The sequence below is a fragment of the Pan paniscus genome, chromosome 21, assembly GCF_029289425.2.
Source record: "Pan paniscus chromosome 21, NHGRI_mPanPan1-v2.0_pri, whole genome shotgun sequence".
Classification (NCBI taxonomy): Eukaryota; Metazoa; Chordata; class Mammalia; order Primates; family Hominidae; genus Pan; species Pan paniscus.
In genome coordinates, this window is record NC_073270.2 from 69,154,264 (window position 1) to 69,178,276 (window position 24,013).

General features: G+C 62.2%; 1 protein-coding gene across 3 annotated transcripts; it reads right to left on the reverse strand.

Moving 5' to 3' along the window:
* Positions 1–4,846: 4,846 nt before the first annotated feature.
* On the reverse strand, positions 4,847–21,333 carry LOC134729699 (uncharacterized). 3 transcript variants are annotated; one of them, XM_063601151.1, is made up of 6 exons: positions 21,192–21,333; positions 19,643–19,740; positions 19,164–19,410; positions 17,285–17,400; positions 13,483–13,622; positions 4,847–12,762 (listed from the first exon to the last, which is right to left on the reverse strand). In XM_063601151.1, exon 6 carries the CDS (start codon positions 7,618–7,620, stop codon positions 6,652–6,654), a length of 969 nt encoding a protein of 322 aa, XP_063457221.1. In that variant the 5' UTR covers positions 7,621–12,762; positions 13,483–13,622; positions 17,285–17,400; positions 19,164–19,410; positions 19,643–19,740; positions 21,192–21,333; the 3' UTR covers positions 4,847–6,651. The 3 variants fall into 3 exon arrangements, with proteins under 3 accessions (XP_063457221.1, XP_063457220.1, XP_063457219.1); XM_063601150.1 differs by having other exon boundaries at positions 17,505–19,410; XM_063601149.1 differs by having other exon boundaries at positions 17,285–19,410.
* Between the last annotated feature and the right edge of the window lie 2,680 nt (positions 21,334–24,013).

Here is a 24,013-nt window from a genome sequence, read left to right on the forward strand (position 1 = left end):
GCCCCCGAAAACGGAGATTTCCGTCGTCGGTAATGGAAGGCAGAGCAGAAGGGGCTGGAGAGGTCCGGTGACTCTCCGCATTCACGCCCCTCCCTCCAAGGCTGCAAGGCTGCTGGTCGGGCGAGGGGGCTCCGTCAGGAGTTCCCTGCAGCAACCCCCTCTCCAGCACAGGCCTCTGGAGCCCTACAGCTCCCGCCCCTCCCATCGCCTCTCCCATCTCCCCTGTCCCCACCCCCTACCTTCCTTCTCCTCCTCCCCCCAGCTTCCCTGAGCAGCCACTGCTCCTGCCCACCTCTCTCTCCCCTCCCTGCCCACCTCTGGTTCCAGGTTGAGCTCATAGCTCCTCATACACCTGCTTTGGGACGGGCAGGAGCTCTTCCTCACTGGCCAGAGCTGTCTGTCCGCTCTGTGGGCAGTGCCTACAATTAGAGCTTTCAGAACACACAGCCGCTGCACAGTGGCTGGTCCAACGACGACACTGCCCTCCTGAATTGCCTGGTCCAGCGACAACACCTGCCCTGCTTCTGTGGCCTTCCCACATGCTGGTCCAAGCAAGCTGGATGCAGGGACCCCCTGCACTTCCACGGCCCCCTTGCGGTGGCCTCTTCAATTGTCCCTACGTTACCAAAGAGATAACACAGGTGCAGAGAGGCCGAGCGACTTGCCGAAGCTCACAGTCAGTACTGGGATTCCAACCCAGGCCATCTGGCTTTAGGGTCTGCACCTCGGCCTCCTGCTTTAGGGTCTGCACCCTGGCCTCCTGCTTTAGGGTCTGCACCTCGGCCTCCTGCTGGCCTCAGATGTAGTTTTGGGCTGAGGTGCCCTCACTGGGACAGCCTCCTGGGAGATCCCAGGTCTACTTTCCTGAACTCTTTCCTGGAGCCATGGGTGTCCACCACCCACCCTGCTGACGGCTCTCCCTCAGACCACCCTGCAGATCCAACCCTCGATGGTTTCAAGGACCTGTTTCCCTAGGCAGACTGAAGTCCCCCAAGGAAGGATTCCCTCTCCTCCTCCTCCTCTCCTTGCTCTTCCCAAGCCCCTGGGCAGTGCAAGACCCTGGTCCTTCTGGCCTACATGAAGCCCCTCCATGGCCAGTTCTGTGCCAGGAACTAGAAGGTTCCAAGCTGGATGGATATTTGGGCTGAGCAAGCAGCTGGTAAACACAGGGAGGGGAGAAGAGCAAAGTCCCCCGAGGCCCCGTGAGGGCAGCCTGCTGACCTCTGACCTCTGACCCACTCACAGAACCCCCGCTCCCTGCGGCACAGCCCATGAGGCTCCCTGCTTAGGAAGGGGACAGAGAGGTGGCAAGGCCAGCAGCTCCCGCATGGTATAGAGTGGCCTCTGCCCTTTGGTTCAGGCCCCACCTTGGTGAGAAGCCCCTGCCTGTGGTGTCGCAGAGCAAATGCCATTGGCAGAGCCAAATCCACATTCTTTTGTGAGTGGAGAGGCCAGCCATGCTGCAGTCCCTGCTGGAGCCCCTGTGACACGGGGTTATCGTTTCTCTGACTTGGCAGCTGGCCGAAACGGGGCTCTTCTGCTGATAAAGTGATGTCCGCCTCGTGGGTTCCACACCCTCGTGGGTGCCTCACCCTCCCGTGGCAAACCAAAGACCTCTTTGGGAAGAGGACACCCCTGCTCCTGTGCTTGGGCTCATGGTTTCCCCCTGGACTTGTTAAAATCGAGGCCTCCTGTGGAGATTATCTGGGGTCACAGCAGAGCGAGGGGCGTGTGGTGAGCTGGGTGAATCCCTGAAGGGCAGCCTGAGGGCCACGGGTGTCCACTCAGCCGTGCGTGGGGGAGTTTGTTTAACTCCAGATTCTGGGGCTCCACCCTCAGAGACTGTTCAGTCTGGGGTGAGGCCTCCAAATCTGTGGCTTCCACCAGCCATTGCTGGCAGCTCTGATGCAGGCGGCCTCAGAGTGCCCGGAGAAATGTCAGCTTAGAGCCACTTGGCCCAGGGCTGATGTGGAGGGTCAGGGTTCCCCACCGCAGCCAGGGCTCAGCCCAAACCTGGTGTCCTGGCCTGGGGCAGGGGCTGGAATTTGACCCCCGTTGGTGCAGGGGAAGAGGCCGTGGGCCTCGGCAGGAGCCTGGCAGAGGCTCTGAGACTAAGCCAGCTTTGCCTTTTCTGTCTCCTCCTCACTTTTCTAACAAAACAGGCCCAGGCTTCCACAGGGTCAAGCGGTCTCAAGCCGGCGGCTCTCCCTGGTGGATTCCTGCAGGTGAGTTCACTCTGAGAGCTCAGCCAGGGCCAGCAGGCCTGTCTCTCCTGGAGCCAGGGGCCAGGCCGGGTCAGCTGGACGCCCGGGGCTCTGGTGACACAGCCCTGCGGCCGAGTGCACACGCTCACACACATCTGTCCAACCTCACTGGCTTTCCCTTTGGATTTGCTAATGCAGCAAGATTAATCAGGCCTAACTCATTAATTTGCACAGCCCCTCCCTCCCACCTGCGCCCGCTGGAGAGCGCTGGTTGTGGGAACCCAGTAATCACCGAGGCTGAATTAGATTCCTACTGCACATCCTGGCCCTTGCCTCTGCTGCTCCTGAAATTGCTGCTTCAAAGGAAACAAAAACTCTGGATTCAAAGTCCAGTGAGACCAGATTTGGGGGCACAGCTCTTCTGTGGCCTGAGCCGCCCTAGGGGGCTTGCGGGTAGGTTGGGGGACACTACCAGGCCCTTGCAGACACCAGCCCCGCCTCCCCACCCTGGGGGACACAACCAGGCCCTTGCAGACACCAGCCCCGCCCCCCACCCTGGGGGACACAACCAGGCCCTTGCAGACACCAGCCCCCGCCCCCCACCCTGGGGGACACAACCAGGCCCTTGCAGACACCGGCCCCGCCCCCCACCCTGGGGGACACAACCAGGCCCTCACAGACACCAGCCCCCGCCCCCCACCCTGGGGGACACAACCAGGCCCTTGCAGACACCAGCCCCCGCCCCCCACCCTCCCCATGTCACCACCAACTCCAGGCTGCCACTGGCTACGGTGCAAAGCAGCTCCCCTGGGAGCACGGCTCTGGGGGTGATTTTTCTCTCTCCCTCACTGCTGTCTACCTGCCCATGGTAACCGAGGGTTTGTAGTAAAGGTGAGAGCACTGAGGGGCACCAGCTGAGCCTGAGCCGCACCCAAGGAGATGGCTGTGGGAGGCAGGAGGCATCCAGCCCCAGGTCCCTGTGCTGGGACGTGCTGTGGGCTCAGCCCATGGACAGGGGGCCCTGCCTGTGCTCCCATCCCCCCCAAGGGCCTCCCCCTCCTGCAGCTGGGCCTTGCCCATCCCTACCGTGTTCTGTGGAAACTCTGTCCCACCCAGCACCCCTGAGAGAAAGGGGAAGCCCGGGGAAGGGCAGCACTCCCCCACCTGCTCTGCCCGACTGTCTTCCTGGCACTCTTCACACCAAACGTCATGCGTCTGCTCTCTGCTGGCCTCCCCTGTCCCCCACCTGCCAACAGTGCCAGTCCTTGAGGGCAGGTCTGGGCTTGGCAGGCAGAGCCTGGCTCTTGGGCCACAGTGACCACGTGGACAGATGGACGGATGCCTGTCCAAGGGCTAAGGGAGAGTTGGCCCAGAGCAGGCCTGTCACCAGCGGCCACCTCACCCCTCCCCGGAGTGAGGACCCATGTCTGCAAGGAGTCACGGGGCCCAGGAGAGGACTGAGGAGGGTTCAGGACAGGTGGGAGCAGAGACACTGGGGCCCCGGAGACTCAATGTTGTCAGTTCTCACCACATTGACTTCCCTGTCATCCACCAGGATGGGCGGAGAGTAACTCTGTCCTGTAGCCTCCGTGAGTCTGGGAAGGCCTCCTTGCCCTCCCGTGGACCCGGGGGTCATGCTCACCGCCTGGTGGCCCCCAAGCACCCCTCCCTGCCAGCCCTGCCATGGGGCCCCCCCTGGAGACAGAGTGCACCCGGCCCTGCGGGAGTCCCGGCTGCTGTTCCCTCTGGGGCTATCAGGAGAGTCGGGCCTGGGCTCAGCCCCTCTGTGGGGCCAAGTCACTCGCACCTCATCTGTGGGGCCTGAGCCCCATGCTTTGCTGCTCACCTGAGTCTGGCCTGCGTCCCTCCGACCCTGTTCCTCTGAGGCGGGAAAACGAAGAGGCCACACGAGTGAGCAGTGTCACCTGCCCCTTCACAGACATGAGCACCCCATGGATGAGAGTGGCCTCCTGGAGCCTCACCAGAGCCCAGGTGCTCCCCACTGCACCCCCAGGCCTGGCTCCCTGCCCCCGGCTGTGCTCTCAACTCCCTGCCCTCGGCTGCGCTCCCAGCTCCCTGCCCTCTCCTGGTGCTCCCTGCCCTCTCCTGGTGCTCCCTGCCCTCTCCTGGTGCTCCCTGCCCTCTCCTGGTGCTCCCTGCCCTCTCCTGGTGCTCTGCCTTGCAGGGAACAGAGAGTGCTTTTCCTCGGGCTGAGAGAAGAGATCTTTGAGCCCCTGTCTTTGTCCGTTTTGTTCAGCACAGGTTTTGAAGATCGTTAAGTGTAAGAGAAACATGGGAATTGGGCCCGGATTGCCAAAGGGGCAACATGTTCTCCTCACACCCCCTCTTTCCCCACCTGCAGCTGCTTCCATCCCGGGCCCTGCTGAAGCTGCCTTTGCTGAAAAGATGTAGGGCACAGCCGCTGGGGTGATAGTGGGAGACGGAAAGGTTGGCTGAGAGGCCTGATTCCTTCCACGCATCACAACCTGAAAATCACCAAAGGTTTTCCTTGTTGGGGAGGAGTGAATGGCAGCACCGGAAGCCAAGGCCCCTCACCACCAAGAAGCCAGCAGCTCATCCCCACCTTCTGGACCAAAGACACGAAGCAGAGGCCAAGCCGAGCCAAGGTCAGGACCTGGGGCCACAGTCAAGGTCGGGGCCTGGGGTCACGGTCAAGGTCGGGGCCTGGGGGTCACGGTCAAGGTCGGGGTCTGGGGTCACGGTCAAGGTCGGGGCCTGGGGTCACGGTCAAGGTCAGAGCCTGGGGCCACAGTGGATTTCCTCCTGTGGGGATGTCCTTGACGTCCACAGCTCAGGCCTGAGGGTCTGCCACCGGCTCCAGCAGCTGCCACAGGTGTCCTGACTCACAGGGTGTCTCTGGCTCAGGGCCGGGGCTGTCTGCAACTCCCCTCTCCCCTGAGCCCTCTGAGTGGGGCTCCTCAAGCTCTCAGGGGCTCCGCCATACCTGGGCTTCCTGGGGGCTGGGTCCTGCCCTGCGACGCCTGCCAGGCTCTTTGTAGACAGTTACTGATCTCCCATTGGCTCCGGTTTTGTGGCTCTAAGTGCTTCTGGCCCTCCCTCCACACTCCCTGCCTCGCTGCTGAGTAGTTAATTCACTATAAGCACTCCCAGAGGAAGCCTCCAGCCTCTCAGTGAAACTGCAGCGATGAATGAGAATGATCGGGCACCCAGGTCTGCCTCCAAGTCTCGCGGATGGCCCAGAGACCGTGCAGTGGGAAGGTTGGCAGCGAGCTGAGGGTTTGAACTCTGGCTGTGCCCCTGCTGCCAGGGGACCTCAGGCAAATCATCTTTTTCTCTGGGCCTTGGTTTCCTCAGCTGTGGGGTCAGTGCTGGCCCCGAGTCACTGGGCCGTTGTGAGGATGGAGAGGGGGTCGTGCAGGCTCCTGGGTCCTCGCTGAAGCCACCCAGGAGTTCTTCTGCACTCTCAGGGGAGCCCTTGTGCTGACATCTGAGGGTCACGGTTCAGTGGCTTCAGGGTCCAGACAGGCCCGGAGGCAAGGCCAGATGTGGTGCAGCCAGGGGAGGGGGCAAGCCCTGGGGGCCGTGGGCCATCGGTTCACAGCACATCAGGGGCCAGGAATCCCACTCAGGGTTTAGCCCTAGGCTCCCCCCAGCACCCCCCTCCCAATCCAGAGGACACTCCCAGCCCTGAGCAGTGAGCTCTGGGCAGGCATCGGGAGAGGGAGCGCATCTCGGCTCTTTGTGAGGAATAACGTCCCGACAGGTCACTGACACAGAAAAGCCCTTTGTCCCAGCCAGCTGGCCGCCTGCTAATGACATCCAGCCTGCACCTTCCAGGGCCACCTCTGCATCCAGAAAGGACGGAGGCGGCTCCAGCTGGGGAGGAACAAGGGCCACAGCTTCCCTGGGGTCAGGGGTGGGGAGGGTGGGTGAAGGCTCCGGACGCTTCTGCACGTTGCCCCAGAGCTGCGGACGGACCTCAGGTGACCGTCAAGACCTGCTGCGGATCCAGTGACCCCCCCAAGGAGAGTGCCGAGTCCTGGGAATTCTCTTCCTCCTCCTGCACCTCCAAGTCACCTTGCCCTCTCCCGTGTTCCCCAGCCAGACCCCCAGTAGAGAGGAGACCCCTGCAGTTGTGGATGTGGCTTTCCCCAGTGTCCACGAGACCCCTGGAGCCTGGCCCCTCTGGGCCTGTAGAAGCTCCCATGAGATTCTGATGCACGGTGAGGGCCTGAGCCCCGGGCCAGCTCTGGGGGGCAGCCCTGGGCTCCCATGTAGGTTTCATCACACCACACTGTGGCCCTCACACCCTGCCCTCTGGCTGCCCCTCCTCCCTAGGGCATGTACCCCGAGCCCACCTCAGCCTCCCCGGGCATATCAGGGCCCCACTTTCTGGGGTATGTGTGAGCCACGGGACCTCGAGTCAGGAGATCCAGGCCTAGGCCTGATTCTGCCCCCTCCAGGTTCAGGACCCTGGGCAAGTCCCCCCACCCATCTTAGCCCAGCCTCCCCACCCATAAAATTTGGGTTGCTTGTCCCGGCTCTGAGGCTTTGAGAGCAGGGCTGTCTCTAACCGAGGGAGGGTGCTGCAAACTCCAGAAGGCCCCCGTCCCAGGGAACAGCGGGGGGAACTGTCAGAGAAGCGACCCCTGGACCAGCACCCTGAGTGGGCTTCCTTCTCCCCACCCTGCTGAGACCACCCAAGCCTTGTTAAGATCAAAGGTTCCCTGGGGAGCCACACGGGCCATGCTGGACACTCCCTGCCAGACTTTCCGGAACAATTCCTGGGGACCCATGTCCCACAAACACCAGCTGGAAAAGGCAGCAACGTGGGGTCTCCCTCCCCCTCAGCCAAAGTGAACTGTGTCAGCAGGTGTCTCCCAGCTGCTGAGAATGAGCCAAGGGACCAGGATGGCCGCCTGGCTCCTGCAAGTGGAGAGGGTCTTGCTGGGGCCTGAACTGGCTGAGGTCTTGCAGCAGGTGAGGAAGCCCTGGACAGTCCTGGCCTCTCCACCAAAGCAGAATGGCTGCAGGCCCGGAGGCACAAAGCAGGGATCATTTTCCTGTGTGTACACGGGATGTGTGTACGTGGGATGTGTGTGTGTGGGATACGTGTCCGTGGGATATGTGTACGTGGGATGTGTGTGTGCGTGAGATGTATGTGTGCAGGGTGTGGGTGCACCAGGCTTGTAGATGCATGCACAGGGTACGTGTGCACACATGTGTGTGTGTGCATGGACTGTTTCATGAGATGTATGTGTATACAGGGTGTGTGTGCACGTGGTACATGCTTCATGAGATGTGCCGTGTGTATGTGCGCACAGGATGTGTGTGTGCAGTGTGTGTGCATGGGGCGTGTGTACACAGGGCTTGTATAGGCACAAACAGGGTGTGTGCACGTGTGTGCATGGGGCATGTGTGTGCACAGGAGCATGTTTTCACAAGCATGAGTGTGACAGTCACCTGCTGACAGGCGGCCTCACCCTCTGCTCACCCTGCCCACCCAGACTCAGGGCCTCTGCTCATTTACCCCAACATCCCCTGCCCAGCTTTTCTGCCTGGGAGGGTCCCGTGCAGAGGGGGGTGGCCCACGCGTCCGCAGCCTCAGCCTCTCCGTGTTGTTTTCCCTGGATCTGGGGGTGGGACCCCCACAGCACTGCCTTTTTCAGCCTGTGGTTATGGGGACTCAGGTCCCCAGGTCCAGGGGCTAATTTCAGAGGGAGAGGTTTCCTTTGCCAGGCAATTGGATTTTCACATCAGCACGTTCCTCTGAAAGTGGGGGCAGAGGGTGGGTTTCATCCCCACAGCCGCTAGGGGTCCTTGGGCATCCTCAGGCTCTGCCTCCCAGCACCGGGTACCCCAGGCTTCTGAGGCCGGTTGGGGAACTTGCAGCCTGCAACTTGGGCACCTCTTGTAATGTCGGGAAACCGGGGCACCGCTCAGTCACACGTGGCCGAGTGCAGGACATCTGAACGCCTGCTGCCAGGCCTGCCCTCCCGGGGCAGTGTCAGTGCCGAGTCTGGGACCCCGCCCGCCTGCTGAGCGGTGCACCCAGTTCTCCAGGAGCTCAGTTCTTCCTCCACGCAGTGCCTCCTCCCACCTGTCCCTCCTCAGCCCTGCCCTCCCCAGCACTCAAGTCAAGACCAAGACCACACCTCCTCATTCCCAGCCCCACCCACCCTCCTGGACTCGTGTGGGGCCAGCACCGCCACAAGTGTGCCCCACGCCAGAGTCCCCTCATGCCCTGGCCCCAGCTGGGGGCCCACAGCGAGCCTCCCGGCAGCCTGGTCTCCTTCCTTACAGGAAGGGGACGCTGGACACTTAGCCCCCTACAGGGAGCCCAGAGCCAGGCCTGGGTGAAGGTGCCTTTGGGAGGAGGTGGAGGAGTGTAACGATTGGGACCCAGCTGGACAGGTCCCTGTGAGCCGGCCTGGGTCCTTGGTGGGTGGGTGAGTGCCAGCTTGCCCTCGTGGGACTTTGCCCCCTGAGCAGGAGGGACAGCTCAGGCCCCACCTGCCTTGGGTTTCTGAGCATAGCTTTGGGGGGCAGGGGTCGTTTGCAGCACGAAGCCCTTGTCAGCTTCCAGTGTGTTCGAACATTTGTCATACCAGATGGATTGTCACGAGCGTATGAGGTGACATTATTATTCTGTTACTCCCATGATGACAGAGCCAAGGGCTGGGGAGAGGGACCCATTTCAGCCTGACCCAGCCCAGGGCCCTTCTCCACCCTCACTGCTTCTTGACGCCCCATTCCCCAAACCCGGGCCCCCAATGCCCCCGCCCCACCCCCGGGAGAAGAGCCCAGCCGTGCCAGAGGGTGGAGAGTTCTGTCAACCAGCGCTGTTTCCTTATCAACAAGGACATGTCTACAAATAGCTCATCACGTCTCCAATCCAGAAGTGCTGTGTCGTTTCAAAAATGAGCGGAGCCAACGCAGCCGCCAGCCCGGCCTCGGCTACCTGGGCAAGGCTGCCGGCTCATGAATATTCACGGCTCCGATGGCGTCTCCGAGCCTCCTAACCATCCGGAATTAAACCAATGAGCTTCCCCTCATGGGCTGCACTCACTTGACTTTCAGCTCCTCTCCAAATCATTCTCTTCCTCGCAGCAGATGGGGACATGGGGCGGCCTCGACCCTCCTCTGTGTCTGGGCTGTTGTGGCACCACCACTTTTGCCCCAGTTCCCTGTCTCTTAAGCGCTCGACATGCGTCTGCCCCGTTCTCAGGGAGGCCTGGACCCTGTCCCAGCCCTGGTGGGGATAATTACCCTGACGCTCGTTTGCAGCGTTTAATTTGCTTCCTCCGCGCTGGAAGCCCACGTTTGGTGATGTATGTGTTATGATGGCCACGTATCCTTCCCCCATCAGCGACAGGGTCTGGGGAGGCCGGGGAGGCTCCTCATTACGCTCCCAGCACAAAGCCCAATCACAGACATCGCACACGGATACACTAGACCCTGCCTGCGGGGAGAGTGGCTGCCAGCCGGGGCACCCAGACGTCCCTGCGTGCCCCGTGCTGGCGCAAGGCAGCTCTTCCGTGCTTCTGTGGTGCCTGCGGTGAGGCTGCCTGGGACCCCCCTGTAGATGCTGCCACCAGGGTCTGCTCCAAGGAACGGGAAGAATGGGCTTGTGGTGCTGGGGCCTTGTGTGGGGTGAGACGCTTCAGACCGGAAGGGTGGGTGGTCTGGAGCTGCTCTGTCTCCAGGCACTGACCACAGCACGCACCTCTGATAGGTCCAGGAGAAGTGTGACAGGGTTGGGCGCAGCCACCTATGAGCCCCTGAACCTCCCCAGGCCGCCGGATCTCACTTCAGAGTGGCCTGGGCATGGCCTCAGGTTAGGTCAGGTGAAGACTCTATTCCTGGCTCAGGAAAACCACCAGGACAGGTGAGCCCAGCAGCAGCTCATGGAGGGAGGCTCTGAGTCCCGTGAGGACAAGGACGGAACACCGGGGCTGCCACAGGTCACAGAGACCCTGTGTCGACACCCTTGTTTTGAGGTGCGGAGATCAAAGTCGAGACCTGGCCATGCAGCAGGTCTGCAGGGACCTCAGAGCCCAGGGCCACTGCCCTGTCCCCAGCCCCATTAAACGCCCAGGGCCACTGTCCTGTCCCCAGCCCCATTAAACGCCCAGGGCCACTGTCCTGTCCCCAGTCTCATTAAACGCAGCAAATGTCTTCTGGACGTGCTGCCAGTCCCACAGAAGACCAAAGCAGGGCAGACTCACCGCTCCTGCATCCCGGAGCTCAGGTCCAGGAGGGTCTCGGGAAAGGATGGGGGCAACTGGAGTACCATCCTAAAGCCGTCTCAGCCCCAGGGGGCCACAGGGGTCTACCCTGTCTTCTCTCTTGCAGGTGTGTGGTTGGTGCTAGAAGATGCTGAGCCCCTCCCTGCACACTCGTCCCCACCTGCCTGGCCCCAGCACATCTGGCTGATTCTCATTCAGGCTTTGAATGAAAGGCCATCTTCCCAAGAGTCCTCCCTGACTCCCCTCTCACGGGACAGGTCCCTCCTGTTCCCCGCCATGGAGACTGTTGGTTAACTCTCGCCCCAGCCGACTGAAGGTCCCAGGAGGGCCGCACCTGCCTTGGCCACCCCAGACCCACCACCCAGTGCAGACCCACCACCTAGGGCAGAGCCTCCACCCAGGGCGGACCTATTACCCAGGGCAGAGCCTCGGGCATGGCTGAAGGCAGGAAGGGCTGAGGATGAGCGTGGGTGGTGAGAAAAGGCCTCTGGCCGGCAAGGACTTAGACGTGGTTCCAGGTGTGCACACGGGCAACAGCTGGGGGCCGTGGGCCCCCGCAGGCCTGATGGAGGAACCCCGCTTTGGTTAAGGCTTAAAGGAGGCGCACGGGACTGACTCTTCCTGTGGAAAATCCTGCTCAGGGAGATCAAATCCCGGCCTCCCAGAGGGAAGCCCCGTGCGGCCGTGAGCTGCCCGCCGCTGCCTGACCCTAATCTTCTCCGATGAAGTGGCTCTGAGAGGTTTTGTGGTCAGTATCAGTTCTGTCTTTGATTTCAGCGCCTGGTCTGGACAGCAGGAGGAAGAGCTCAGAGACAGCTTCCTCCAGTGTCTCGGGGTGCAGCCGGGAGGAGCTGCCTCGCCCCTGCCTCTGCCTCTGACTCCCTGCCCCGCCGCCTGGCTCTCACCTGCAGCCCAAGAGTCCAGGCCTGGGCCCTAGAGTCGCTCTGGCCCACGGGAGGGGCACACCCAGGTCCCGCCCAGCACCACTAAAAGAGCCTGTTCAGAGACGCGGGCCATCGCCCCTGCTCCTGCTGGAACGTGCAGCCCAGAGCCCCCACAAGCACCTCGTGCTGCCTCCCTCTTTGTGATCCCCCAGCCCAGCCCTCAGTTGCACCCCAGGGGAAACTGAGTCCCTGCCTGGTAAATGTGCAGCAACACGGCCACAGCAGGCTCAGCACAGCCACGGCCACAGCAGGCTCGGCTCGGCACAGGCACAGCCACGGCGGGCTCGGCACGGCCACAGCCACAGCGGGCTCAGCACGGCCACAGCCACAGCAGGCTCAGCATGGCAGGCTCAGCACAGGCACAGCCACGGCAGGCTCGGCACAGCCACAGCCACGGCGGGCTCGGCACGGCCACAGCCATGGCAGGCTCAGCACGGCAGGCTCAGCACAGGCACAGCCACGGCAGGCTCGGCACAGGCACAGCCACGGCAGGCTCAGCACGGCAGGCTCGGCACAGGCACAGCCACGGCAGGCTCAGCACAGCAGGCTCGGTCCAGCCTCAGCCACGGCAGGCTCGGCACGGCCACAGCCACGGCGGGCTCGGCACGGCCACAGGCACGGCGGGCTCGGCACAGGCACAGCCACGGCGGGCTCGGCACGGCCACAGCCACGGCGGGCTCGGCACAGGCACAGCCACGGCAGGCTCGGCATGGCCACAGCCACAGCAGGCTCAGCACAGCAGGCTCAGCACAGGCACAGCCACGGCGGGCTCGGCACAGGCACAGGCACAGCAGGCTCGGTCCAGCCTCGGCGCCTCCCCAGGTTCTGGTGCTCAGGCAGTTTCCTCCACCTACATGAGCCCCGACTTTCTCATCCGTAGAGTGGGACGAACAACGCCCAGTGCTCAGTGTGATATTAGAAGAGCCCAAGACAGTGGAGGGCTCAGCACAGACGCCCCCATCCGTCCGCAGAATCGCGCCGAGAGCGGCTCCTTCAAGGGAGCCCGGGACGTCCCGGGGAAGCCACCCTCAGTGACTGGCCCCAGGCAAAGGCTGAATGGGCCGGGCTGGGCTGAGGGACACTGCCGGGGGCTCGGGTAGGAAGAAGCCCAGGGCTGAAGGTCAAGGCCACTGCAAGGCCCCGGGCTCAGGGGAGAGTGGGGACACAGGACCCATCCTCCTCACCTCAGGCTGGTCCTTTTCGCTCCCATGTGAAGGCACCGTTGCCAGGCCAATGCTGGTCACTCTGTGATGACCAGGTTGGAGAAAAGCTGAGAACCCCAAGTATTGGGCAAATGCAGACTCTTGTGTCTTCAAACCAGAGGACGTTTAACCCTAAGTCAAGAGGCCAGTTTCTTCCAGGAGTCCCCTCCCTGGGCATTGCCTGGAAATGAGGGGCCGATGGATTGTCAGGCCACACACCTGAGGGGAAGGGAGCAGTCGGGGCAACACCTTGGCAGGACACTGGCTCGGGATGGAGGGAGGAGGGTCTCAGAGCAGCAGGCTCAGGCAGACAGCTCACTCATCCCTGCCTCCAGCGCCCTCACCCCTTACGCATCAAACTTCCGGTTAATGAACAACCTCCACACTGGGGAAACTGCTAATTAAGGTGGCTGCACTTTGGCTTCCGGCTTAGTTAGCTGCAACACCCTCAGTGCCCACAGCAGCTCTTTTCTGTCTCCCACAGAGACGCCTGGGAGGCTGAGCCCAGGCAGTCACCATGGGCGGGTCCTGTATCTCCTGCGGACTCTGGAGGCATGGGCGGCATTCCACCTCCCACCAGGCTGATGGGGCAGAGATATTTCCCCTCAAAGAGATGCACGATTTTAATAGGCTCTCTGTGCAAGCCATACTGGCTGGATGCAACCTCTAGGGAGGAGGTGGGCAGGTGGGGGGCAGTCAGGGCCCCGCCACCTCCCTGCGCCCCTGGAGACAGCTCCCAGGCTCCCCCACTCCCTGCACCCCTAGAGACAGTGCCCAGCGTCTCACCAGAGGTGCCATCTCAGCAGCACATGACAAGGGCATAAGGTCACGGCTTCCCTAGCCCCCAGGATGCGTCCCAGGGTTGGACAGGGCTCACCCTCACCTAAGGTTTGGGACTCACCTGGTGTCCACTCTGGAGTCAGCTGACGCGGCCCAGCCCCGAGGTCTCTCCTCCACCTGTCTGGCTCCAGGACAGTGAGGGGCATCGCAGGCCGCTCTGTCAGGTGGCGTTTCTAACCTTGTTCTATCCACAGAACTCGTCTTCAAAAAAAGTTTACATGACAGAACCGTTTAGAAGAAAAGAAAGCAGAGAGGCCTCGGTTGAGGTTTTGGTGGCTCTGAGTCAGATCCACTGGCCTGAACTCCACCAGCCCTGCACCCCAGCAGCCCTGTACCCCATCAGCCCTGCACCCCACCAGCCCTGCACCCCATCAGCCCTGTACCCCATCAGCCCTGCACCCCACTTCCCACCAGCACTGCACCCCACCCCCACCAGCTCTGCACCCCACCCCTACCCTCCCTGCATCCCAGCAGCCCTGCACCCCATCAGTCGTGCACCCCATCAACCCTGCACCCCACCAGCCCTGTACCCCATCAGCCCTGCACCCCATCAGCCTTGTACCCCATCAGCCCTATACCCCAGCAGCCCTGCACCCCACCCCCCATGAGCCCTGTACCCCACCTCCCACCAGCTCTGCACCCCACACCCCACCAGCTCTGCACCCCACAATCCCTGAACCCCACCATCCCTGCACCCCAGCAGCCCCGTATCCCACCAGCACTGTACCCCACCGCCTACCACCTCTGCACCCCCAACCCGCCCTATGCCCCTACCACCCTTGCACCCCCACCAACACTGCAACCCCATCACCCCTGTATCCTCCAGTCAGCCCTGTATCCCACCCCACCACCCCCACACCCCCACCAGCCCTGTACCCCCACCAGTCCCGCACCCCCCACCAGCCCTGCACTCCAGCCCCAGCCCCCTGCGCAGACTCCGAGGCATTTCCCAGGAACCCCAGATTCCAGGAAGCACCGTTCAGAAACTGCCCACTCTGCTCATGTCCGTAACTCAGATCTTTTGTTAATTTTCTCAGCAACAAGTGATAACTCAACCATTTTTGGGGAGAAGATACTCCCAGGTTCACTGATTTTTCTCTTCGTACACTTTTCTTTTAATGATTTTTTAATTCCGTGGGTAAAACACGAATAGGTTTTCCTTGGAAAAGAGTACAAAGCAGCCAGACAAAGGGAACTTCCCATGACGGCTGCCCAGTCCCTGCTGCAGAGGAAGCCGGGGGTGCCCGGGGATGCCCCTCCCTCCTCACTGCTTTCCCACACCAGAGTGGGGGTGTTGAGGTTGGGGGGAGCCCAGGAGCGGAGGTATGAGGTGCGGTTCCCCACCCTGAGAGTACACAAGGGCCTGCATGGGAGCTGCTGGCCTTTGCAGACTCGTCGGCACCAGCTTGGGTCAGCAGTCTGGGCAGAGGCCACACAGCCTGGACCCCTCAGGACAGTTTCCCTGGAAGAGAGGTTCCTGTTTTCACCCTTGACTCACAGTTCAGAGGCCAAGCAAACAAAGTGTCTGTGGCAGGTGGATCAGCAGCTCACATCCAGGGTGCCCCTGCCTGGGCTCAGTGCCAAGGCCTCTGGGAGACCCCTCTTTGTGCAGCCCCCAGGGTCACGGTCTGCGGGCCCCTGCCTGGGGTCAGTGCCAAGGCCTCTGGGAGACCCCTCTCCGTGCAGCCCCCAGGGTCACGGTCTGCGGGCTCCTGCCTGGGCTCGGTGCCAAGGCCTCTGGGAGACCCCTCTCCGTGCAGCCCCCAGGGTCACGGTCTGCGGGCCCCTGCCTGGGCTCGGTGCCAAGGCCTCTGGGAGACCCCTCTCCGTGCAGCCCCCAGGGTCACGGTCTGCGGGCCCCTGCCTGGGCTCGGTGCCAAGGCCTCTGGGAGACCCCTCTCCGTGCAGCCCCCAGGGTCACGGTCTGCGGGCCCCTGCCTGGGCTCGGTGCCAAGGCCTCTGGGAGACCCCTCTCCGTGCAGCCCCCAGGGTCACGGTCTGCGGGCCCCTGCCTGGGCTCGGTGCCAAGGCCTCTGGGAGACCCCTCTCCGTGCAGCCCCCAGGGTCACGGTCTGCGGGCCCCTGCCTGGGCTCGGTGCCAAGGCCTCTGGGAGACCCCTCTTTGTGCAGCCCCCAGGGTCACGGTCTGCGGGCCCCTGCCTGGGCTCGGTGCCAAGGCCTCTGGGAGACCCCTCTTTGTGCAGCCCCCAGGGTCACGGTCTGCGGGCCCCTGCCTGGGCTCGGTGCCAAGGCCTCTGGGAGACCCCTCTCCGTGCAGCCCCCAGGGTCACGGTCTGCGGGCCCCTGCCTGGGCTCGGTGCCAAGGCCTCTGGGAGACCCCTCTCCGTGCAGCCCCCAGGGTCACGGTCTGCGGGCCCCTGCCTGGGCTCGGTGCCAAGGCCTCTGGGAGACCCCTCTCCGTGCAGCCCCCAGGGTCACGGTCTGCGGGCCCCTGCCTGGGCTCGGTGCCAAGGCCTCTGGGAGACCCCTCTCCGTGCAGCCCCCAGGGTCACGGTCTGCGGGCCCCTGCCTGGGCTCGGTGCCAAGGCCTCTGGGAGACCCCTCTCCGTGCAGCCCCCAGGGTCACGGTCTGCGGGCCCCTGCCTGGGCTCGGTGCCAAGGCCTCTGGGAGACCCCTCTCCGTGCAGCCCCCAGGGTCACGGTCTGCGGGCCCCTGCCTGGGCTCAGTGCCAAGGCCTCTGGGAGACCCCTCTTTGTGCAGCCCCCAGGGTCACGGTCTGCGGGCCCCTGCCTGGACTCGGTGCCAAGGCCTCTGGGAGACCCCTCTTTGTGCAGCCCCCAGGGTCACGGTCTGCGGGCCCCTGCCTGGGCTCGGTGCCAAGGCCTCTGGGAGACCCCTCTCCGTGCAGCCCCCAGGGTCACGGTCTGCGGGCTCCTGCCTGGGCTCGGTGCCAAGGCCTCTGGGAGACCCCTCTCCGTGCAGCCCCCAGGGTCACAGTCTACGGGCTGTCAGGCGCCTGCTCTGAGGACACCTCAACCCGGGGCTGCCAGGGGCACAGCTCTGCCCCCAGCCACTCTGGTCGAAGGGCCGCTGAGGAGCTGCACCAGGGGAAAGCCCCTCGCCGTGGACCTCCCCGACCTGGGTGGGCTGGCGAGTGACTTTGCCTGGGAGAAATAAAGGCTCTGGGTGTAGACACAGCAGGGGAGCTGGTGGACCCACCGCAGAGCCCCCGGGCGACCACCGGGGCCGAGGACCTGGGTTCCCCCGCCATCCCTCCTTGGGGGATGGGGACAGAGGGAGCCCCCATTTGGCTCATCTGGGGAGCTCAGTTCTTTGGCCCTTGGTCTGGGGTGACAGCCGGGGGCACCCAGGCCCCTCCAGCTCGGAGCTGCACCAGGGAGGGGTGCGTCCGGAGGGAGCATCAGCAGCCAGTCACGGTAGTGGCTTCGCCTCTGCACATCCAGATCGGGGAGAAGAGGGAAAGGCTTCCATCCCACGGTTGGCTTTGCCGAGACGTTTCTAAATAAACGAGCTTTGCGGGGCGGCAGGTTGATGCATCTGGAGCTTCCGGAGCACACGCCTCCCACCGCACCGCCACCTCCCCGGCTCTGAGAGGAAAACGCATTCATCTTTCAACACTTCATCCCCGGCGAGACCCTCCGGGCCCATCCCCCACCCCGAATAGCCTGTGCGTGTTTCCATAGCAACCTGCACGTGCCTCTGTCGGTCACATTTCATGAGGCCGTGAGCTCTTTGAAGGCACGGCCTTGACTTGAATCATTCACAGGGTGCAGAGTGGACGGGTGAACCATGACCCTAAGCCAGCCTGGGGGGCAGGTGAGCCAGCTCCCTCCCATGCCATTCTCTGGACCATAGCTCATGCACCCCGATTGCGTCTTACCGTCATTTGACAGACAGAGGCCAAGGCCCAGAGAAAGGGGGCCCTCCCCTTCAGCAGCAGGGAGACGGCGGTCATGCTGGCCCGAGACAGGACGCCCCTCCTGGGGAGACGGAGCTCTGCAGACGGGAAAAGCCAGCTGCCCCCCTGCACACCGGGGTGCAGGGCAGCCCTGCTTCCTTGGAACAAAGGCTGCACTTGCAGAAGCAGCTCAGACTTTCACCTGCTTCAAACCCTGGGCCGTCTTCTGGTCTCAAGGCCAGGAGGCAGGGCCCACCGTCTGCTCCCTCCTGCTGGATGGAGCCTGGGGAAGCTGAGGATAATGGGGGCGTGGGGAGGGCTTCTGAGCCCCCGTGCTGAGCAGCAACACCAACCCTCCCAGTGCTGGTGAGAATTCCGGAGCAGCTGGTTTACTCCGTCTGGCAGGCGTTTCCCTCCCAACAGCAAAGCATCCCGGGCTTCTAGCGTCTACCTTGTAAATATCAAGGGCATTGCAGGGAAGCTGAGCTGGCACTGGTGAGCTGACGTCAGCAAAGGGTCAGCCCCGGGGCCGGGGGTGTGATGGCACAGCTGTGGCCCAGCCCCGGGGGCTTCCATTGCTGCTGAGTACCTCACAGTGCAGGAATCGAAAAAGGCTCCTCCCTCGGCATCGAGCTGTTCTTGCCCCAGAGACATCTGAACAACGAGTATTGTTTCAGATACACACAGGCACTATGTTTCAATTTTTGATAGTAAAACCATTATTTCTGATGCCCATTTCTCACCCCACAGAAATTACTGGAATTTATCTGCATTAGGAAATAAGGAACGGGGACCGGGCCTGGCCAGCCCCTATTACCCTGTGCCTTAATTAATTAATTCATTCATTCTTCATCAAACTGTCACTCCTCTCCCACCACCTTCCAGCCAACACTTGGCAAAGTGCAATGGGACAGCCGTGCCACGAGGACGTCTTCTGGGTGGGCTGTGGGGTCGCAGGGCTCTGACCCGAAGCTGCACGCTTGTAGGAGTGGAAGCTGTTAGGAGCTGAAGCCAGGGGGCCTTGCTCAAGGCCTGGCCTCCCCTGTGTGACAGAGCTATCCAAGGTGCTGACTTCACCTGCTCCCCAGGATGAGCAGCTCCGAGGGTCACCCAGGGAAGGGAGTGCGGGACAGTCTGAGGTGGAAGACACAGGGCGTGGGGGAAGGGGGTGCGTGCACACAAAACAGCAACTCCAGCCTCCCAAAACCACCCTCCGCCTTGTGCTCCGGGGCCCCCCATTCACCCCCGCTGCGTGGTACCCTCCTTTAGGGCTGTGCCTGCACTGTGCTGTGTCCACACTGCAATTTGCTCACAGCTGGCCCTCCACACGGATCTGCTGGTGGATACTCTGTGTTATTCCAGCTTCAATTTTCAAGGAAAAGGAGGGGCCTTTCTTCATCTGCTCAAAAATTAGACTCAAACCCACACATCCAGTGTCCCCTCAGGCTCCTTCTGCATTTTTTCCATGATCTGTTCCCTTGATTGTGTCGAAGGCAGGGGGAGGGAGAGGCCAGCATGTAACCAGACTGGATCGCCCAGCGGTGGGTGAAGGTGATAGCAGCGGCGGCCTGTCTGGAGTGGGCTGCCATGATGCTGGCTGCCGTCGGGGAGGTGTAGCCGGGGCTGTGCACTCTGTGGAGCTGGTGGGAGCTGGGAACAGGTGGAAGTTCCACCCACTTCTGAGTTGACAGGGTGGGGGCCCAGCTGTGGCTGCAGACCCAGGCATCTCTGCACTCTCGGGGGTCCAGGAAGCCCCTGCCCCCGCTGCCTGGCCTCTCCCTGCTCCCAGTGCCTGCTCTGATTTCAGGGCAAAGTTGAGGCTGAGCCCAGGCACAGTCACAGCCCGCCTGCGTGTACTCACCCTTGGGGCAGCACTGATACACCAGCCCCCGCTGCCTTGGCCCCCTTCAGACTTTGGGTGCTGACAAGCATGGGAGGGAGGCTGAGGGACACTAAGGGCAGGTCAGTGTGGGCCTGCAGGCAGCCTTCAGCACAAACAGTCTGGGCACCGTGGAGAGCAGGTTAATGGTGGCAGGGGGCAGATGGGCTCCTGGGTGGAAAGAGGGGGGTCCCAGTGAAGCCTCATCTTCACGCCAGGGCTGCCAGTTCTGTGGACCACAGTGAGAACTTGTGGTACTTTTTCTGGGCCTACCCATGACCACCCACGGACCAATCAGCATGCACTTCCTCCCCTCTGAAGCCCATAAAAACCCAGACTCAGCCAGACTCCAGATGACAATGGGTCACCTGCTTGCTGAGAGGAGTGACCCACTGCGGGTTGCCTCTGAGCTGTTCAGTGAAGCTCCCCTTCACCCGGTCACCCCCCACGTGTCCATGTACCTCATTCTTCCTGGTGTGGAACAAGAACGTGGGGCCCAAATGGCAGGGCTGAAAGAGCCGTGACAGACAGGGTTGAGACAACCCCCTTGCTCGCCACGCTGTGGGTGATGAGAGGGAGAGAAGAGAGGAGGAGAGAAGAGCTGTGGCCCTTCGGGGAGCCCAGACCAAGGAGCTCCTAGAGCCAGGGCTGTGACGCCATCTTTGGGGCTCTGCAGTTCCTGGTACCTCCAAGCTTCCAGGCACCACCGTGTTCCCCGGTGCCAGCTGTGGAAGCCACTTGTGGTCTGCCTGGTCCAGCGCCAGCCTCACAGGGAGCCGGCGTGTGGAGCTGTCCTCCCTGCCGCAGCCGGCGCCTGGCTATGCATAGTGCCTGGACCCCACGCTCACTCGCTCACACACCGCTCTGCGCCTGGCTCGCCCTCGGCAGGTGTGGGGTCCAGGCGGGTAGCATGAGCCAAGCCCAACCTCCTGGGCCGAGTGGGCGGAATGAGCCCAGAGGGCCCCAGCAAACCTTGGCGAAGGTGCCACCGGCCACAGAGGCTTCCAGCAGGAAAAGCAACAGCCCAAGGGTCCCGTGACAAAGGGAGAAGCCTTCCAGCAGAGGCGGGAGGGAGGCGCCCAAAGGCGGAGGGATCCCACCCTCCCACCCAAAGGCCGAGGCCTGGGTGCTGCCCCCTGTGGCACCCTAAAAGCCCCTATGATGTTGCCTTCTCCCAAGACGAGATCATTCAACTGCCAAGATGAGCTTTCTCAGCCTCCCCCAGCCCCCTCAGCCTCCTACACCAGCCCCCTCAGCCTCCAGAACCTGCTCATTCCAACTCCAGGGCCGGCTCCCCAGCCTCACAGGCACCTGCCTCTGTGGTGTGCCCAGCCCTGCGCCACAGGTAGCTCTGCCTATGCTGAAGACCTCTGCCTTCTGGGAGAAGGAGGTTAAAATAGGAGCTCATGGGAACCGAAGCCTGGTGGCCGCTTGGGTGTGAAATGCCATTCTCACGGGTTCCCCAGAGCTAGGGGCAACATCATGTGAGTCTGGGGGTCCCCCTCATTCCCCTGGCGTCCCGACTTCCATCAGAGGAGAAAGAAAAGGAGGGAGGCACAGCTGTGAACTCAGGGTCCAAGGTCTGCCACTGCCCTCACGCAGAGGGCTGCTTTGGCTCGGAGAAACAGAAGGGTATGACAGGCACCGTCCCTCACCTCCTGTGTGGCTCGGGGGCCCTTGTGGCCTGCAGGCCCTTCCTCCTGCTCTCAGGCTGTGCTGGTAACCGCGCTCCTGCCTCTGTATATTTTTGGCTGGGGAGTTGGCGAAGGGGCTGTTTGTCTCCGAGGGCACTCCTGCCTCCTGTTGAGTCAGGGCGGAGACGGAGCCTTCCCAGGCAGAGGGGAGCGTGGAGGGGGCTTCAGGAGTGTGGGGCTGACCGCTTTCCCTACAGGGCGCTTGACCTGTCCAGAGGGACCAGGGAAGACGGCGGCTCCGGGGGAGGGAACTGGGAACCCGAGACCCAGGAGGTGCAGTGACTGCTCTGCTGGGCCCGGACTCAACACTGTTTACCTGAAATCCGTTTCCAGTTCAGGAGGAAACAGACTCCGTGGCAAGATGGTTTTTCCACTGGCCTCTGGATGCTCGGCCTTCTCTCTGCCAAGACGCTCCGATACCGCAGCTGCAGTCGCCGTTAACCGCAGGCTGGAGGGAGACCCTGACCCCAGCTCCAAGCCCCCAGTGCGGCGCCCGAGAGCCGGGCCCCAGAAGCTGTCCCTGCAGCACCACCTGCTGGGCGGTGCTGGAAGTGTCGCAGCACCAGCGTGGGCTGGGGGGGCTGCAGCTGGGCGGTGAGGACCCCGGGGTCACGCATCAGGTTATGAACCCTGACTCTGCCATTTGTTCCTGACCATAGTCTCGTCATCTGTAAAATGGGGTCACCAGCATCCCCAAGTGTAAGGACCCCATCTAGGTCCATGCTGGGGACGGTGTCGATGGAGAGAGCTGGGGGTGGGGAGGTGGAAAGAGAGGATGATAAACCAGAAAAGGGGGGACTTTCTGTCCTTATCAAGATGGGGGTGGTCCATCTGGGGACCTAGACTCTTTCATGGCTGGCTCAAGTCCCCAGTGGTCCTGGCCCTACAGCCTCTGGAGTAGGGTGAACTCCTTCGGGTGGCATCAGGGCAGAGGGTCTGGGCAGGACCAGGAATCCCCCCACCCATTTTACCCCCAGGGAGGTCTTGGCCAACCCGCTGATGGGCTTGGTAATCTCCCCAACCCGTGTCCATGAGGGGTTCCGAGGCCCCCTAGACCCACGTGTGGGTAAACCCTTCTGCACCTGGGGCCCCCGCCCCACCATCCCTGTGTGGACTGTCACCAGCCCCACCCCTCCCACAAGCAGGTCTCACCCTCCCTGGCCCAGTCTCCCTCCTTCCCTTAGGGCTGGGGCTGTACCCCATTGGGTTTCTCCTGGCCAATGGCAGCCCTGGTCCTCAGCTGCCCAGAATAGCGGTGGGAACCCTTCCCCCCGGCGCTGGCAGCAAACAGGCGAGAGGCAGGACTCAGGCTGGGGCTGTCCCCACCTGACTGGCCAGCGAGTTTCCACAGCGCTACCTGTCCGTCCACACAGGGCATCTGACTTGGAAAGTCTTCTCTCGGCTGATATTTTTTTTTTTTTTTTGAGATCAAGTTCACTCTGTAGCCCAGGATGGAGTGCAGTGGTGCAATCTCAGCTCACTGCAGCCTCCATCTCCCAGGTTCAAGTGATTCTCCTGCCTCAGCCTCCCGAGTAGCTGGGACTGCAGGCGCCCGCCACCGCGCCTGGCTAATTTTTGGCATTTTTAGTCAATACAGGGTTTCACCATGTTGGCCAGGCTGGTCTGAAACTCCTGACCTCAAGTGATCCACCCACCTCGGTCTCCCAAAGTGCTGGGATGACAGGTGTGAGCCACCACGCCCAGCCTGAATATATTTTTTAAAGGCACAAAAAATATTTACCAGGCCATTTCCTGCCTCTGGAACCTGAAGAAAATAAAATTCACTTTCACATCCTCAGCAGCCAAATGGCCCCGTCAGATCCACCTGCTGAGGTCATGGCCAGCCCTGCCCCCAGCAGTTTCCCAGGATGCGTGGCTGGGGGGGTGTCCGATCACAAACCGCGGGAACTTTATTTTCAAGGCTGCTGCCTGGCCCGGGGGCTTCGGTTCCACCACATGGGCCAGTTTATCACCAGCCAGCTCTGCCTCGCTTCTTTTTATTGTGTTTTGTTTCCTTAGCAGTAAAATCATTGACTTACTTGTCTGGGTTTTTAAAATTACAAAACGAATGCATGATGCCTGTAACCATGTCAAATAAAGAGTTATGCACAGAATTAGAATGAGAAAGTCTCTGTCTCACACCTCCCCTCGCACCACCTGCTGGGGTTGGAGGTGGGAAAGGTGCTCCCACCGACTCCAGCAGCCAGGATCACTCAGGGGACTGGGATGCGGAGAGAGCTCGGGGATAGGGCCTAGGAGTTACTGGGCCCCACCAACCACCCGGGCACCCGTCCGAGCCTCAGCATCCTTGCAGTGCTGGGCCTGAGTCGGCCTCCTGGCGGCTGGGAGGTGGGGAGCCTGGCTCCCCAGGATGGTCAGGACTTTTTGGGAGCAGGAAGACAACAGCCCAGGAAAGCTCACTGGGCCTTCATCCTCACGGACCACTACAGGCAGGGCCCACAGCCAAGAGGTGCAGAGAAGAGCAAGCCAGTGCCGCCCAGGCTGCAACCCTGACCCCACTCCACGCACCGTCCTCCCCCAGTGGCCAAACCCCCCAAAACTCACAGAGGCTACATCGTAGGCACCACCATGGAAAGGAGGCCTGTTTCCAGGGAACCCTCTACCGCCACCCCCCCAACCCCAACCCCAACCTCACCCCCACTCCTCTCGTCACCTCCACCCCCCACCACCCATCCCTACACTCTCGGTGGCTCTCAGTGGCAACCACATCAAGAACAAACCCACTGGGTCTCTGGGATACCCCGTAACAGGTGGAATTCTGAGAGGTGGGTGGGGTGGGCATTCTGGGGCTGAACTTGGATGAGCGAAGGCCCGGGGCAGGGAGATAGAGGCAGCCATGTGTGGGACAAGGATGTCACCGTGATTCAGAAAGGCTTTGGGGCCGACATGCAGTAACAGGGCCAGGGTCACCTCCCGCCTGGACAACAACAGACAGAATATCTGCAGCCACAGTGTTAGGAGGCCTGGGACGTCGGCAGCAGAGCTCCACAGCCCCCAAGAGGACGAGCCCTCCAGCTGCTGCAGCTTCTTCCTGGTGCAGTCCTGGGTTGACGGGACCGACCTGGGAGTCTGAGGAAGCCAAGGTGCCTGGTAGAGAGGGAGAGAAGGGAGCTGCTC

Coding starts and splice junctions, on each gene's coding strand:
- LOC134729699 (XM_063601151.1), bottom strand. CDS start 7,620: ATGCTCCTGTGCACACACATGCCCCATGCACACACGTGCACACACCCT.